Source organism: Aotus nancymaae, unplaced genomic scaffold (assembly GCF_030222135.1).
Source record: "Aotus nancymaae isolate 86718 unplaced genomic scaffold, 86718_ANA_hifiasm-v0.15.2.pri h1tg000022l_1, whole genome shotgun sequence".
Classification (NCBI taxonomy): domain Eukaryota; kingdom Metazoa; phylum Chordata; class Mammalia; order Primates; family Aotidae; genus Aotus; species Aotus nancymaae.
In genome coordinates, this window is record NW_026988435.1 from 34,187,123 (window position 1) to 34,201,945 (window position 14,823).

General features: G+C 39.6%; 1 protein-coding gene across 1 annotated transcript; it reads right to left on the reverse strand.

The window, feature by feature from the left end:
* Positions 1-11,096: 11,096 nt before the first annotated feature.
* LOC105713697 (keratin-associated protein 11-1) lies at positions 11,097-12,033 on the reverse strand. The gene has a single exon (XM_012447469.2). It carries the CDS (start codon positions 11,975-11,977, stop codon positions 11,486-11,488), a length of 492 nt encoding a protein of 163 aa, XP_012302892.2. The 5' UTR covers positions 11,978-12,033; the 3' UTR covers positions 11,097-11,485.
* Between the last annotated feature and the right edge of the window lie 2,790 nt (positions 12,034-14,823).

The window sequence follows — 14,823 nt, forward strand, 5'->3', positions numbered from 1 at the left end:
TGGATGGCTTGAGCCCAGGAGTTTGAGACCAGCCTGAGCAACACAGTGAAACTTCATCTCTAGAAAAGTTAGCTGGGCATCGTGGTGTGCACCCATAATCTCAGCTACTTGGGAGGCTGAGGTGGGAGGATTGCTTGAGCCTGGGAGAGTTTCAGGCTGGGGTGAGCTGTGACCATGTCACTGCGCTCCTGCAGCCTAAGTGACAGAGGGAGACCCTGTAAATATATATATACACATTTTACCCACAATCGTGTTATTGTGAAGCCACACTCACTCCAAACACGATCAACATTGTTGGAGCCACATCAAACCTCACTGTTTTCTGAATGCAGTATAAGCTTTCATGCCCCCACGGTGTGTGGCTTGCAGTTTAATCTATGGGAAGCTACCCTCCTTTTTTTCCCCCTCATTCTGCCCCATCCAACATCACTACTCCTCACTTTACCTTGTGGGCATCATGACCTCATCTATTCTTTAAGACCCAGTACAAATTATTTCCTTTAGGAAATCTTCCCATAAGTCTCCACTCCAGAGAAAAATCGATCCTCCTAACTTGATAGATTCACAGCACTTTACATACGCTTCTCTATTGTGGTATTCACTTCATGTCAACTGGTTACTTACCTATCTGCTTCCTTACTATATTAGAAACTCCAAAGAGGCATTGTCCAAGTACTAACAGATATTCAATAAATATGCACCAGATGAATGAACAATTAGCTGAACGATTGGTTTAAACTGTAAAGTCATTCTAGTACTCTGTGATTTTAAATGTGAAAATGACATCTCAGTTAATGAAAACTCCCTTTTCAATGTCTCCTGAGGTCATCTTACACATTTCTTCTCTTGGAGATACGCAAATTTAGGGGATGAAATGAGAATATAAAGCCATCAAATAAGAAATGAAAAAAGGAAAGGAGTGGGAGGAGAATCTAATCATAAACCATCAATTTTCCCTATGACCCTGAAGAGACCAGTCAGCAGCTTTGAAAAATCACTCACTTGATAGATTCTGCTCAGAAATAAGTTATCTGGGAAAAAAAGAATCAGAGAACTATTCTAAAGTGCGAAAGGTTTTTGGTGTTTTGCAACTGGTTTATTTGGCATTAGAATGTCACACCTCACTTTGAAACGACAAAGCTACCCATCAGAACATTACACAACTCAGTCAGCTGTATTTACTCATAGATGTATTTTGCATTTTCAATTACAGTTGCACCAGAGATACAGGCAACCTCAAAGAATTGCATTGAAAGCCACTCACATAAAACATGCCCTAGACATGTTAATTTAGCAGCACATATGGAACACTGGAGAGCTTGGCAGCCTTAACTTTGAATCAGAGCAGAATTTGATCAGCCAGCCTGTCTGACCCTTTATATCACAGAATGTAGGTGATAAAATAATGTAATGAGGCTTCAGGATTATGCTGCACTGGCTCTTGCACAAGTCACATGGATATTTTCGTCTTTCTTCTTAAGATTCACGTGTCTTGGTCTTCTCACCCATGTCTCACGTTAGAAAAAGAGTGGAATCCATCTCATGGAATCCTGGCACTCCTCTTCCCCAGTCTTTTCCAAAATTCCTTTCACAGAATGATAGTCTCACTAGGAGCTCCAGATAAATGGGTTCCATAGTTCTAATGTACACATATATATACACACATACACACACTGAATATTATGTCACGCCAGAAGAGATTCATAGTGCCTAGTAACAATATTAAATATCTGAGAGGACCAAGGAAACAAATCATGTTAAATTAACTGGATCTGAATTTCCCAAACATCTGCCCTCCTGAACACTTTTTTCTCTGCTATTGTTTATATTACATCAAACAAGGTGTTTGCAGAAATTTACAAATAAAATACAGGACCCTAGTTACATTTGAGGTTCAGATAACAAAAACGTTTTAGTATGAGTATATCCCAAATACTTGTCCCAAATGAGATATACCTATATTAAAATATATATATATATATATATATATATACACATTCAACAAGACCAAAGCCAGCCAACAATGAGAATTTGACATGGCAGAGGGATGATGAGATCTTGTGAAGACATCCTGAGGTGATAAAGAATGCAAGCAATAGGATTGTGAGATAGGAGATGGCAGACTCATCAACTAGAACCACCTACCAGTTTGCAGATGCTCGTTGCTGTGCCAGCTCAGCCTTCTGGTACCATCATAAGCCCCCAAGGACTGTGGAGGTCACATCAAACAGGACAGGGCAGACATCAGGAGGAGTGGGCCAGGTCTTTGTGCTTAGAGAGCCAGCTGAGTCCTCTAGGGTAAAAACAGCTCCCTTAAGTATAACATAGAATTACTTTCCTGCATAGTCTTATGTGCAGGATATCTGATATGTCTTATGAGCAGGGTATCTTCTATCTGTTGTTTATGTCTTAGCAACAGATATAAGACTCTGAGTTACATTTGAATTTCAGAAAAGTAAAAAATAATTATTTTGCTAAATGAAACAGGTATAGAGGCCCTTGTCAAAGAGCATAGAATCTAAGAGGAAATAGAGAATCTATGTAAGTAGATGGCCCACCCCTGGTTTCACCCACCCCTGGGCCACCTACTTACATAATAACTTATTAGAAAATGTGAATATTTTTACTACAAATATGAAGGCAACGCTATTCAGCCACAAAATCTGAGTAGTGTTGCCTTCATATTTATAGTAAAAATCCCCCAATCAGAAGTCATTTACTGATTCTATCATTGTCTTTTTTTTTTTTTTTTTTTTTGAGACAGAGTCTCGCTCTGTCACCCAGGCTGGAGTACAGTGGCCCGATGTCAGTTCACTGCAACCTCCACCTCCTGGTTTCAAGCAATTCTCCTGCCTTAGCCTCTCGAGTGGCTAGGATTACAGGCATCTGCCACCACACCTGGATATTTTTGTATTTTTAGGAGAGATGAGGTTTCACCACATTGGCCAGGCTGGTCTCAAACTCGAGACCTTGTAATCCACCCACCTTGGCCTCCCAAAGTGTTGGGATTCCAGGCATGAGCCACCAATAGGACAACAAAGTCACTCCCTCTCTATTTCCTCATCCATTAAATGAGGGGGTTGTATTAAGTTAGTTCTAAGTTGTCTTCCAGCACTAAGATCTTACAAAAAATACTGTTACACCATGAAAATAAGGGACAGACCTAGATAACGTAAGATGATAGTATGTGGTTTATGTATAATAAAGATAAATAGAAAAATTATGTGCCTTAGTTTCACTTATGGAGCTATTTTCTGGTCAATTTCTATTTTATTTCAAGTGTAAAATATCTAAATTATTTCCAATTATTGTAGACATTACCAGAATTAGCTCCTTTTAAATGAGCACTAATTGCTAAAGTCTCAATTTTAGTGTGGAAGTATTTTCCCTGGGATTTAAAAAATAATGCCTCCTATAAAGATGGATCCTTAACTGCTGTGCACAGTCCCTGAATTTATTAGACTAGTGCCCAGATGAATCCCTTCCTATGAATTCTTGTTTCCTAAAGCAGGGCTCCTTTGGTGAGCAGATGAAAATAGAAACCTAGTTCAGATTCAGCCAGCACTTTAAGAGTGCCTACTGCGAGTCTGACTTTAATATCACATTCTTTCATTCTCACGGTCACATTTTAAGGAATGGCAGACACAAACTAGCTCTTCACCAAACCCATTTTCTCCTCTTCCTTTGCCCACATCAAGACCATATAAACCAGATTCCTTTTACATCAATGGAAACTTGCCAATGAAATGTGAGCAGAAGCCACAGGGGTCACTTGCAAGGCAGCTCACAAAAATTTCCCATGTACTCCCCTTGCCCTTTGACCTTCTGCAGCTACACTGGAAGCCATGAGTTGAAGCTACGAGAGGCACAAGATAGAAAGTGCCAATGTCCTCAAATCATACTGAAGAAGAGCTACCCACTAACCAGAACTCCTATTCAAGGCTTGAAATGAGCAGGAAATAAATTCCCATTGGGCGAAGCCACTAAGACTACACAGTTGATTTTGTTGTTGTTGTTAACAACGTTGTTTATTTATTTTATACATGTACATTTACAAAACTGTAACAATGTGGCATATTGTTTTACTAATTGCATTTTTTTATTTAAAAACAACACTACTGAGTATTGTTTCGATGGTTAAATTTGTACAGATATTGCCATGATTTATTCAACCACTCTACTACTGGGAAGGTATTTATGTGGTTTCTAATTTTTGATACAATAAGAAGCATATAATAGCATATCTCAATATAATTAATTATGCACATTTATGACTATTTCTCATGAATTAATTTTATAGGAATAGAAGTAATGGCACAGTGCATAAACTCACTCTCTCTCTCTCTTTCTCTCTTCTGTCTCTCTCTCTCTCTCTCTCTCTCTCTCTCTCTCTCTCTCTGTAGCAATGCTTAGAATCCAAAATGCATGTTACTTTCATCCCTGGACATTTACACAGTTTATCTTTTATAACAATGAGCCTCGACCTTAGCTAATACTTGCAGTTAGCATTACCGTCCTCATTTACACCGGAGAAGACAGTGACTGAGAGATCAAACAACTTAACTTGCTGTCAATGTGCTAGAACTGAATTCAATACCGAACCTCTCCCTCCAAGTCCTGTGACTTTTCTAAAGCAATGTTTTCCCTCTTCTAAAGTTTCTGATTTCTACAAGAATATTACATATGCTTTTCAGACCGTTTGCATGCTTTTCTTGAAAAAGAAACATTTTTTCAAGCTCATTCCAGAATCATATACACAGATAAGGGAAGAGTCAATGAATTATTATCTTGGCAAGAGCTAATGAAAGATTAAATTCTTTTCTCGTTTTAATCAAATCAATTTGAAAATGAATGCAACCCTTAATCCCAGGATTTATAACTATAACTTTTGTCCATGGAGTAAGCTTTGGGGATAAATTCACTTCACTTTCCAGTGAATTTTATTTCCATATTTTATTATTTACCATGGAAAAAGAAAGAGGAACAGACTATTGAATCTGTTACTGAAACCACCCAGTTTGTAGCACTTTGGCACCCACAGCAAACTAATCCAGATAGTTCTGCTAGTGTTATGCAGAGAGGAAGAGACAGAAAATAGAAACACTGGGATCAGTTAGCAGCTTATTTTGGGCCCCAGTATAAGGCAAGGCTGCCCACAATAAGTAGAAGTAGAGGAAATGCTAAGAAAATCACCAAAAGAATTATTATGCTTACCAGAGAAGAAACAATAGCTCTTGGGGTTTAATTAAATATGTGAAGTTAGGAGAAAAGAGGAGAAAAACCAATAACAGAATTTCAATTCTAGGTGACTTGGAAGATGCTAGCACCATTAACCAAGAGGCAAAAATTAGTATGATGAGAGGTTTTAGTAAAAGAATATTTTATTTTTGTGAAAGTCTTCTCTGCCATTGCAATTGATGTGTTCCTAAGAATGTTTGCATTGACATTTAAAAAAACAAAATTTCAATAAAGAGAAAGGTTGTTTAGGGGCTAGAGTTTCAGGCCCAAAAATATAAAGTCTTTTTCATGAAGAAATCTAGAAATCATCATTCTCAGCAAACTGACACAAGAAGAGAAAATCAAATACCGCATGTTCTCACTCATAAGTGGGTGTTGAACAATGAGAACACATGGACACAGAGAGAGGAACATCACACACCAGGGCCTGTCAGGGTTGGGGGACTAGGGGAGGAACAGCAGGGAGTAGGTGGATAGGAGAGAGATAGCATTAGGAGAAATACCTAATGTAGATGATGGGGTGATGGATGCAGCAAACCACCATGGCAAGTGTATACCTATGTAACAAACCTTCACGTTCTGCACATGTACCCCAGAATTTAAAGTATAATAATATATATATGTAAAGAAATTTTAATAACTTGTTTTAGCGGTAAGTATATAGCTAAGAAATTCATACATCACTAAATAAATTCTACCCTAGACCACATCCAGTTCTGGATCAAGAGTAATCACCTGTCTGGAAGGATCACTTGAACCTGGGAGGTTGAGACTACAGTGAGCTGTAATCACACCACTGCACTCCAGCCTGGGTTGCAGAATAAGATTCTGTCACAAAAATAAAAATATAAAGAGTCATCACCTGTTTCTTATGGGAACCAGCAACTATCATTAATGTAATTATTACACACTCTTATTATCTTTATCATCTGTTTTTACAGTATGGCACAAAACAACTTACACAAAGCAGTCATATTTGCTTATAATAGCTTTTTACCTGTGCTAATAGATACTGGTTCCCAATCATAATTGTTTTATATGAGGTGTACAACACAAATCATGTCTAATTAATAGAATAGATTGTATTATAACAATTTGAGTTTTGAAAATTTCTTTGAATATTGGCCAGGCACGGTGGCTCATGCCTGTAATCCCAGCCCTTTGGGAGGCCACACAAGTAAATCACCTGAAGTCAGTTCAAGACCAGCCTAGCCAACATGGTGAAACCCCATATCTACTAAAAATACTCATACAAAAAAAATTATCCAGGCGTGGTGGCAGGTGCCTGTAATCCCTGCTACCCAGGAGGCTGAGGGAGGAGAATTACTTGTACCCAGGAGGCAGAGGTTGCAGTGAGCTGAGATCGCCCCACTGCACTCCAGCCTAGGCAACAGAGTGAGAGTCCATATCAAAAAAAAAGAAAATGTCTTTTCATATTACTCTAGGCATCTCTCTCAACATGCCCATCAGGCAGTTAAATACAGGAAAGCACAGTTTATAAAACAGGTTGAAGTGAGAGATCCTAGTAAGTAAAGCTTTCAGATGTATCAAAGCAAACACAAAGTCTTTCAAATAGGAAGCCATTAACAAATTCCTAAGCACAGGTAGGAGTTTTCAGAAAATCTACAAAGACCAAGCCTAGGTCTTTACCAAGGCTAGAATCGAAGATCAGAGCCCACCTTTATCTACCTACATGGATAGATTTAAAGGGACTGTTCTGGGCTGTGTCCCAACGTGTTGAGTATTCATTCCTGCTATTTGACCAAATCTCAATGCCTTCCTTTGAGTCTTATAATCCTTAGATCGCTCAGATTTAAAGTCACATATTCCAAAGGTAGGTTATACTTTGAGCTTTCATCATAGTTTCATTATAAGCAGCAACATATAAGTAAAAGGATAGAATATCCACCCATCTTTTATTGAGAAATTACATGATGTAGCATCTTGGTAAGCCTTTACATGCATTGGAGGAGAAACGTAAGGCATTTGAAAGTAAAATGTGAAGCCCTAAGGGGAGCAAAACATATAGAAGAAGATGCTGAAGAATCAGTGCGCTTATCCTTCACAACCCAACTATGGGCTTCAGGAGAGCAGGAATAGTAATGGCTTTGTTTGCCACTGCATAACCAGCACCGCACATAGAAGTTGAAACATTAGAGGTTTTCTTTCTTTCTTTCTTTCCTTCTTTCTTTCTTTCTTTCTTTCCTTCCTTCTTTCTGTCTTTCTTTCTTTCTTTCCTTTTTTTTTAGATGGAGTCTCACTCTGTCCCCAGGCTGGAGTGCAGTGGTGTGATCTCAGCTCACTGCAACCTCCACCTCCTGAGTTCAAGCGATTCTCCTGCCTCAAACTCCTGAGTAGCTGGGACTACAGGTGCATGCCACCACTCCCAGCTAATTTTTTGCATTTTTAATAGGGAAGGGGTTTCACCATGTTGTCCAGGATTGTCTCAATCTCCTGACATCAGGACCTGCCTGCCTTGGCCTCCCAAAGTGCTGGGATTACATGAACATTAGAGGTATTCTAATGTTTGTTGAAAGAAACAGAAGGAAGAGAGGGAGGAAAGGAGGCAAACAGGGAAAAGGGAGAAAGGAGAGGGTGAGAGAAGGTGGCAGGAAGGAAAGAAGGAAGAAAAAGAGGGAGAAATTTGATTTTGAGCTGGGACCTTGAGATAATGTCCCAAAGACAATGGCCAAGAGATTTCAGTCTGGAATGGAGAAAAAGTTCTGGAAATAGTGACATGATATTGTGAATTTGCTTAATGCCACTGAATTGTACACTTGAGAAGACTTAAAATGACAACTTTTATGCTATATATACGTATGTATATTTTGCCATGATAAAAAAATTTAAATTAGATTTAAGTTTTTGTCATCACTAGAGTATAAATGTTCTCTGTCCTCAAACTTCCAATAAAGTGTTAGAAACACAAATGCCTTGTGTAAGTGGATCTTGTGAAAATTGTGGAAAGGAAGTGTAAACATCTGAATCACGGTAGTCTGAACAGAAGCTGACCACAAAATAGGAAGAAAATTCATGAAATGAACTAATTCTTCTAAATTAGAAGCTCAGAGCCCAAGAAGATAAGAAAAATTTAGGCATCTTCCCCCAGCCTCTCTATTCTCAGTTTCCTTGGAGATGTTGGGAATAGCCACGACTTCCACCTAACAGCAAAAGGAGATAAGAGAGCTATTTGTGTTTCAATGTTAAATGACAGGATGTCTCAGCTGATACTTGGGTTACATGTATATTATCTCAATTTACTTCTGAAAACAAAGGTGTGAGATGCTACCAGGATCTCTGGTTCACACACAGATGATCTACCTGCGGCTTAGGAATGTCAGCAAACCTGCACCCAAGTGGCAGAACCAGAAAAAGTTATGCTCCTTCCCTGCAGCTATGAGATGCTGGATACAAATTGCATTTCTAGGCTGTAAATGAAGAAAAAGAAATCATCACTGCCCTGTCTTTTAAAAGACAGTTCTCAAAAACAAATTTTGAAACTTTACAATTTATTATGTAATAAGGCAAAGAATGGAGGGAACTTCCAAAGTTCAAGTACAAATCGAATAGCTCTAATAGCAAAAAAAGATGATTCCCCAAACAGAAATGAAGGCAAGAAAATAGCTTTGCAAGACAGCTACCACAGTCTTAAATGTTCACACTGTCACAATAAATAGCCCAAGCAAAAGCTTGTTCATATCTGACCACAAAACCTGTGTTCTTATATATTATTAATATAGAAATCTTATCTATTACAGCCCAGTAACCATCTAAATAAAAACATAAAGAAGGCATCTCTGTCCTTATATTTTTTATTGACATCTGGAAAGCCGAAAGTTAAAAAAGAATTCGTAATCTGTCATCTTCTTAAAAAGTGGGAATTTTCCAAATCATATGTAAAGTGACTAAAATAAACAACAAATGAGAATCATGTAAATAACAGCTTTGAAAGGGCAATGTAGAGTTCCTCTAGTGATTTCTATTTGAAAATAAATCAGAGCATTCCCAAAAGCCAGAGTGCTTCTTTTAAAAAGAGAGGGCATGAAACTAATATAGACTAAAAACCACGTCTTGGTTTAATGAGATATTACCATGAGCCATACAAACTAACATTATCCAATTTAATCCTAAGAGAGTCGTCAATAGGAAAAATTTAAAATATTGCATCTCTATGGAAATAATCTATACATTTTCCCTCTGAAAAACCATCAGAGAAATAAGAAATCTGTTTTGCACTGACAACACAGAGTGAGATCAAATTCTCCACGAGGCACCAGCATTTCTGTTACGAAAAAGGACACCCATTGTTGACGGCACGTGTATCTCATATGTCTCCATTTTCTGTAAAAATCATCTGCTTTTGCTTCTCCTTGAACAACTCTAAAAAGAAAATTGAGATGTATTCTCTGGACAGAACAGATGAGAAGGGCAAAAGCAAATCAGTTGGTAGCCAGTCTTCACTTCCTTTAAAAAAAGAAAAAGGCAAAGGGATTTAGCATGTTGACCTCCACCTATCGAGATGGTTTGTTTTATTTAGTGCACGAGTTCCAGAGGGGAGCAAGCAAGAAGTATGGCTAAGCGTTAATATAAGCCAACAGAGTTTTAAGCTTCTTTTTAAGAAGATTTACTAAAACACAGAGCTTTAGTTTTCTCAGAGCTCTGACTTGATCAATCAATTGGAATCCCCAATTGGGAGATTCTACCAATCTGCTGCCACAAGTGAAGAGAGTATGAAACTAGAGCCAGAGCCACTCTTTTGATGTGATGAATTTCAGGGCCTGAAAAATGACTTCCCTTTCTTCCTCCTTCTCCTTCTATCCCAGTTGATCGTGATGAAATCTTTTGCAAATGTTTCCACTGTGATCCTCTAACTAAGTAAGACTGAGAACCTCTCAATGATCCCGCTGCCCCCTTCCCTGCACACCTCTCTAGACTATCTGGTTTTCTGGGTAATTTTTCTTTTCCCTACATGAAAGCTATTCCATGTGCCCCTAGAAATTGGGGGAAATGTAGAAGACAAGATACTCCTAGAAATCTCATAGCCCTGGCCTGTAATCCCAGCATTTTGGGAGGTGGAGGCAGCAAATCACTTGATGTTGGGAGTTCAAAACCAGCCTGGCCAACATGGTGAAACACTAGCTCTACTAAAAATACAAAAATTAGCCAGGCATAGTGGTGAACATCTATAATCCCAGCTACTCCAGAAACTAAGGCAGGAAAATCACTTGAACCCAGGAGGCAGAGTTTGCAGTGAGCCAAGATCATGCCACTGCACTCCAGCCTGGGCGACAGAGCAAGCATCTGTCAAAAAGAAGAGGAGAGGAGAGGAGAGGAGAGGAGAGGACAGGAGAGGAGAGGAGAGGAGAGGGAGAAAGAAGAGAAGAGAAGAGAAATCTCATAGTCTTTACTTCACCACACAGCTGAAGACTCTCTCTGAACAAGTAAAATATAAGATAATCCTTTGCTTGGTCACAGGGCATAATGACTAAGTTCATATTCTAGGCTCAGAAAAAAGAAATAGACCCTGATTAGCAAAGACTCAACAAGGAACTCTGTTGAGGAAACCAAATACCACCTGTTCTCACTAATAAGTAGGAGGTAAACATTTAGTACACATGGACATAAAGATAAAAATGACAGACACTGGCCACTGCAAGAGTGGAAACAGAGGAAGAGGGAAAAGGATTGGAAAACTACCGATTGGGAGCTACGTTCAGTACTTGACAAATGGGTTCAATCACACCCCAAACCTCAGCTTCACACAGTACACCCTTGTAGCAAACCTGCATGTGTACCCACCCCCTCAAATCTAAATTAAAAGTTGAAATTTTTAAAAAAGAACTCTGCTGAGACATACATTTGCAATGCCAACTAATGCAGGTTTATTGAGAAATACATGGTGAGACAAGCTCCCTTTTTGAGAGACACAAAAGCAGAGGCCAGGAGATACAGCAGCATGGTGAAAACATGTTAAAAGCATTAGAGACTGGGGCATGGGTGGTAAAGCTTCTGGACACATCCAGAGGCATACACAGCACCAGTGAGCAACCCTTAAAACAAGCTTAGGGCTGGCCAGAAAACTTTTAGAGTGCCAAAGACAGCGTGTGCATGGCTAGTAGCCAGCAGTCAGGCAGTCAGAAGAGGAGTCAGTGATGAAGAGCTTATTAGGGACAAGCAGCATGCTGGAAGATCCTGGAAACAGCTGGCAGGTCGTGGAGTCTTGATTCGCTCACTGGCTCCCACACACTTAGCAGGTTCTTCGGCAGCTGGACACGCAGGACTGCTGGTACGTCCTGGAGACCCCACAGGCTGGCTGGCAGACAGTAGAGACTCCTCCCACTGGTTGGCAGACAGTAGAGATGCCGCCCACTGGTTGGCAGACACTGGAGATGCCTCCCAGGGACTGACATCCACTAGAGACAAAGGTGAGCGGCCGGCTGCAGCTAGTTGAACAGGGGTTGGAAACACAGGTAGTTTGCCGAGAGCAGGTCACCTGGCAAGGGTTGGAGACACATGGAGTTCGCTGATAGCAGGTTGGCTGGCAAGCAGTGGGCCCGCAGCAGGTCTCCTGACAGTGGTCCAGGAGCCAAGAGCCAGTCTGGAAGGAACTGGGCAAATAGATGCCGCCCAGGCAGTCAGCATCAGTAATGGAAGTCGTGGCAACTGGGGCCATTGGAGCAGCGCAGCGTCCTCCGATCGGCCTGGAAGAGCAATTTCTTGTGGAGCAGTTGAAGGACATGATGTCAGACAGAGGGCTGCAGGTAGCTTGCTGAAGTTACCTCCTGAGTTGTGAATGTCACTTCAGGCTCCTGAGCTTTTATATATCCTTGCTGGTGGGTGGGGCTCTCTCCCTGGTCTCCCTGGCTTCTTTGGCTCAGACCAGCTTGCCTTAGAACATCTTATGAATCTACACATTAATTGTCTCTTAAGAAGCCTTTACCCTCATAAAGAAATTTAGTAGTTTGGTAACTAAATCACAAGTCTTCTGTACTGTACTTAGTCTGATTAAGAAGGCTGGTTGGCAGCTTCAAAGCTATTGGTCATCCCAGCCCACACTTTGTCCCTCATTCATCTTGCTTATGGTGAGTATTGATCTGACAGTAACCAAAGTTGCCACTGTCCTACCATCACACACTCTCTCCCTCCATACCAGTACCAAGTACAAGCCCATGGCCTGTTTGGTTTGTCACTGGACTTAATATCTTTTAAATATAACTTAATCAGTCACTATACCATGCCTAACGGAGCTCCTCATTAGGAAGCTACCTCTTCGAATATGCTTCAAGATTACAAGGACAACATCTGCCAGGAAAAAGGACACAGAGACTTGTATCCAAAGTCTGAGCTGGCTCTCCAAATTAATCAGCTGACTCAAACAAGATGCCCGTGGGAAAGCTAGAGGGCAGTGGGACCCACCCTTCATGTTCAAGTGACAAAGCAAATTAGAAGCTAATTAAGCGCAACTGTATTTGTAGCCAAGACCTTTTCTAAATAAATTGGATGAGCTTTATTCCTAAAATGTTTAATTTAATAACAATGGATAATAGAGACTCCTGGGTCTCATTAATATGCCAGTGGAAAAGGCTTGCTTAATTTTTTTAATTATCATAATGTTAATTTGAAAGGGTACAGTGTCTTTCTCCCAATTTGCTCGATGTGTTCCAAAAATATTTATTTTCACAGAAATACTTAGAGATAGAATGCATTTTAATCATAGACAAACTAAAGACTCTTCAAGGTCACTGTCTCCGTCAGGAATAAGGGGGAGGCAGATTAGGGGGAAGGAGGCACTTAATCAATGTTTGGTAATGAAGAGATGTGTGAAGTGTGTGCCATAATATTTAATTATTCTTTTTATGCTTGGGGAAGCTATACGGGTATCATTCTCTTTTATTTCATCTCACTGCAATATAATGAATTTTGAACACCAGAATGATGGCTCATTTGGTCCACCTGAACACGGATGAATAAACTGCCTGACTCTGGCAAAATAAGCAACTTCAACATCACTTCAAGTGGTCAATGATATTTCTGTCCCAAAACAGCTGTAAGATCTGACTCATTTTTAAACTAGCTTATATGGGGGAGTCAAGGGGATAAAATGGATTTCCATATATTTGAGGGTTACAGGTAATAAGCTATGTTTTAAATGTCCACAAAGCAAACAGTGTTATGTCAGGACTCATCAGAAATCCGCTTGCAAAAGTTTCATTCATCTAATTGGAAGCTAATGACACACCCAAACAAGAGGGTGCTGTGCTGTGAGCAATAGCATGATTCCCAGATATCAGACCTCAATGTCCAGACCCTCCCTCAGTGACTCACCGTGTGTTCCCAGGAACCAGGCGAAATTAATGAGATGACTACTTTCCTAAACATTGTGGCTACGCTCTTCCCACCACAGAGAGTATCTCAGTTGATGTTTGAAGGCCTGAGTCCTTGGTCCTAGAGCCTGGCTTGCATGTTTTAAAATGGATTAGTAGTTTACTGGCTTCTCCCAGTCATAGGTTACAGGCTACTGCGGAAGAGTACTTCTTTGTGGGAATACCCAAAACGTGGTCAGTAGTAGAATTACAAAAGTGAATGTCTCAGTACCCATTGTCACATTCCTGGAATGGCAGAGAATTTTATCAGTTATTACTTTGTCTTGATTCTTCTTTCTCGTTGAAAGCTGGAAATTATAGATAAAAGGATCCTGGCAAATATCTTCCATTGCTTCAGAAAAAAAAAAGAATACGAGTGTCTTTTAAACACTCAACTCTCTTCCAGACATTGAGTTAAAGGTTTGCGCAACTCATCTCACTGAGTTCTTATAGCAACTCTACAGAGTAGGTATCACGTCACATGCCGGAGCTGAAGTTCAGGGACGTTGGGTGGCACGCCAAGGTCATGCAGTTTATATTTGACTAAGTTGAGATTCCACTAAAGCAGAGTCTCTGAGCTACCAACTCATACCGAGGATACTTAAACGTGATGAGATGCCTTCCTTAAAGTATGAACAAGAATGTGTTATTTTTAACCAATCAATTAATACTTTATTGACATTATAAGGAATATAATCATTTATCTTTTAACAATTAACAACAGAAATAAATAAAACAGTAAGTCACAAGCACTGCTGTCCTACTTCATATGTTTTCTTCATTCTGTATCCAATTTAACAATTTTTAATCCTTGTAATAAGATGCAAGGTCACAACAAACAAAGCAAAAAAAGAATAGAGAAACATTAATAGCTTAAAGTTACAGTTTGAAGTTATAATTATGTATAATAGCTATGCATATAACTAATTTTCAGAGCATAGCAGGTAAGTGAATTGATTTTTCAGTCTTATCCATTTTCCAGAGTCTGCCATTTTTCAGGTGCTAAATAGAGGGAAAATGTTGAGTAGATCCCTTAGATTAATTATTCAAAGAAACTTTGGCTTACATTAGATCATTTCTGAAGTCTTATATTAAATGATTTCAGAGTTTGTGAATAACATTTCTCAGACAGGTCTTGCCAACTAGACTTGAAAAATAGATACACTTCTCGGCTGTTCTCTGAAAATACACCATCCAGCACAGAGGTAGACAAGCTACTTAA

Bases quoted from the DNA above. Each gene is read 5' to 3' on its own strand.
- LOC105713697 (XM_012447469.2), bottom strand. From the start codon at position 11,977: ATGTCCTTCAACTGCTCCACAAGAAATTGCTCTTCCAGGCCGATCGGA.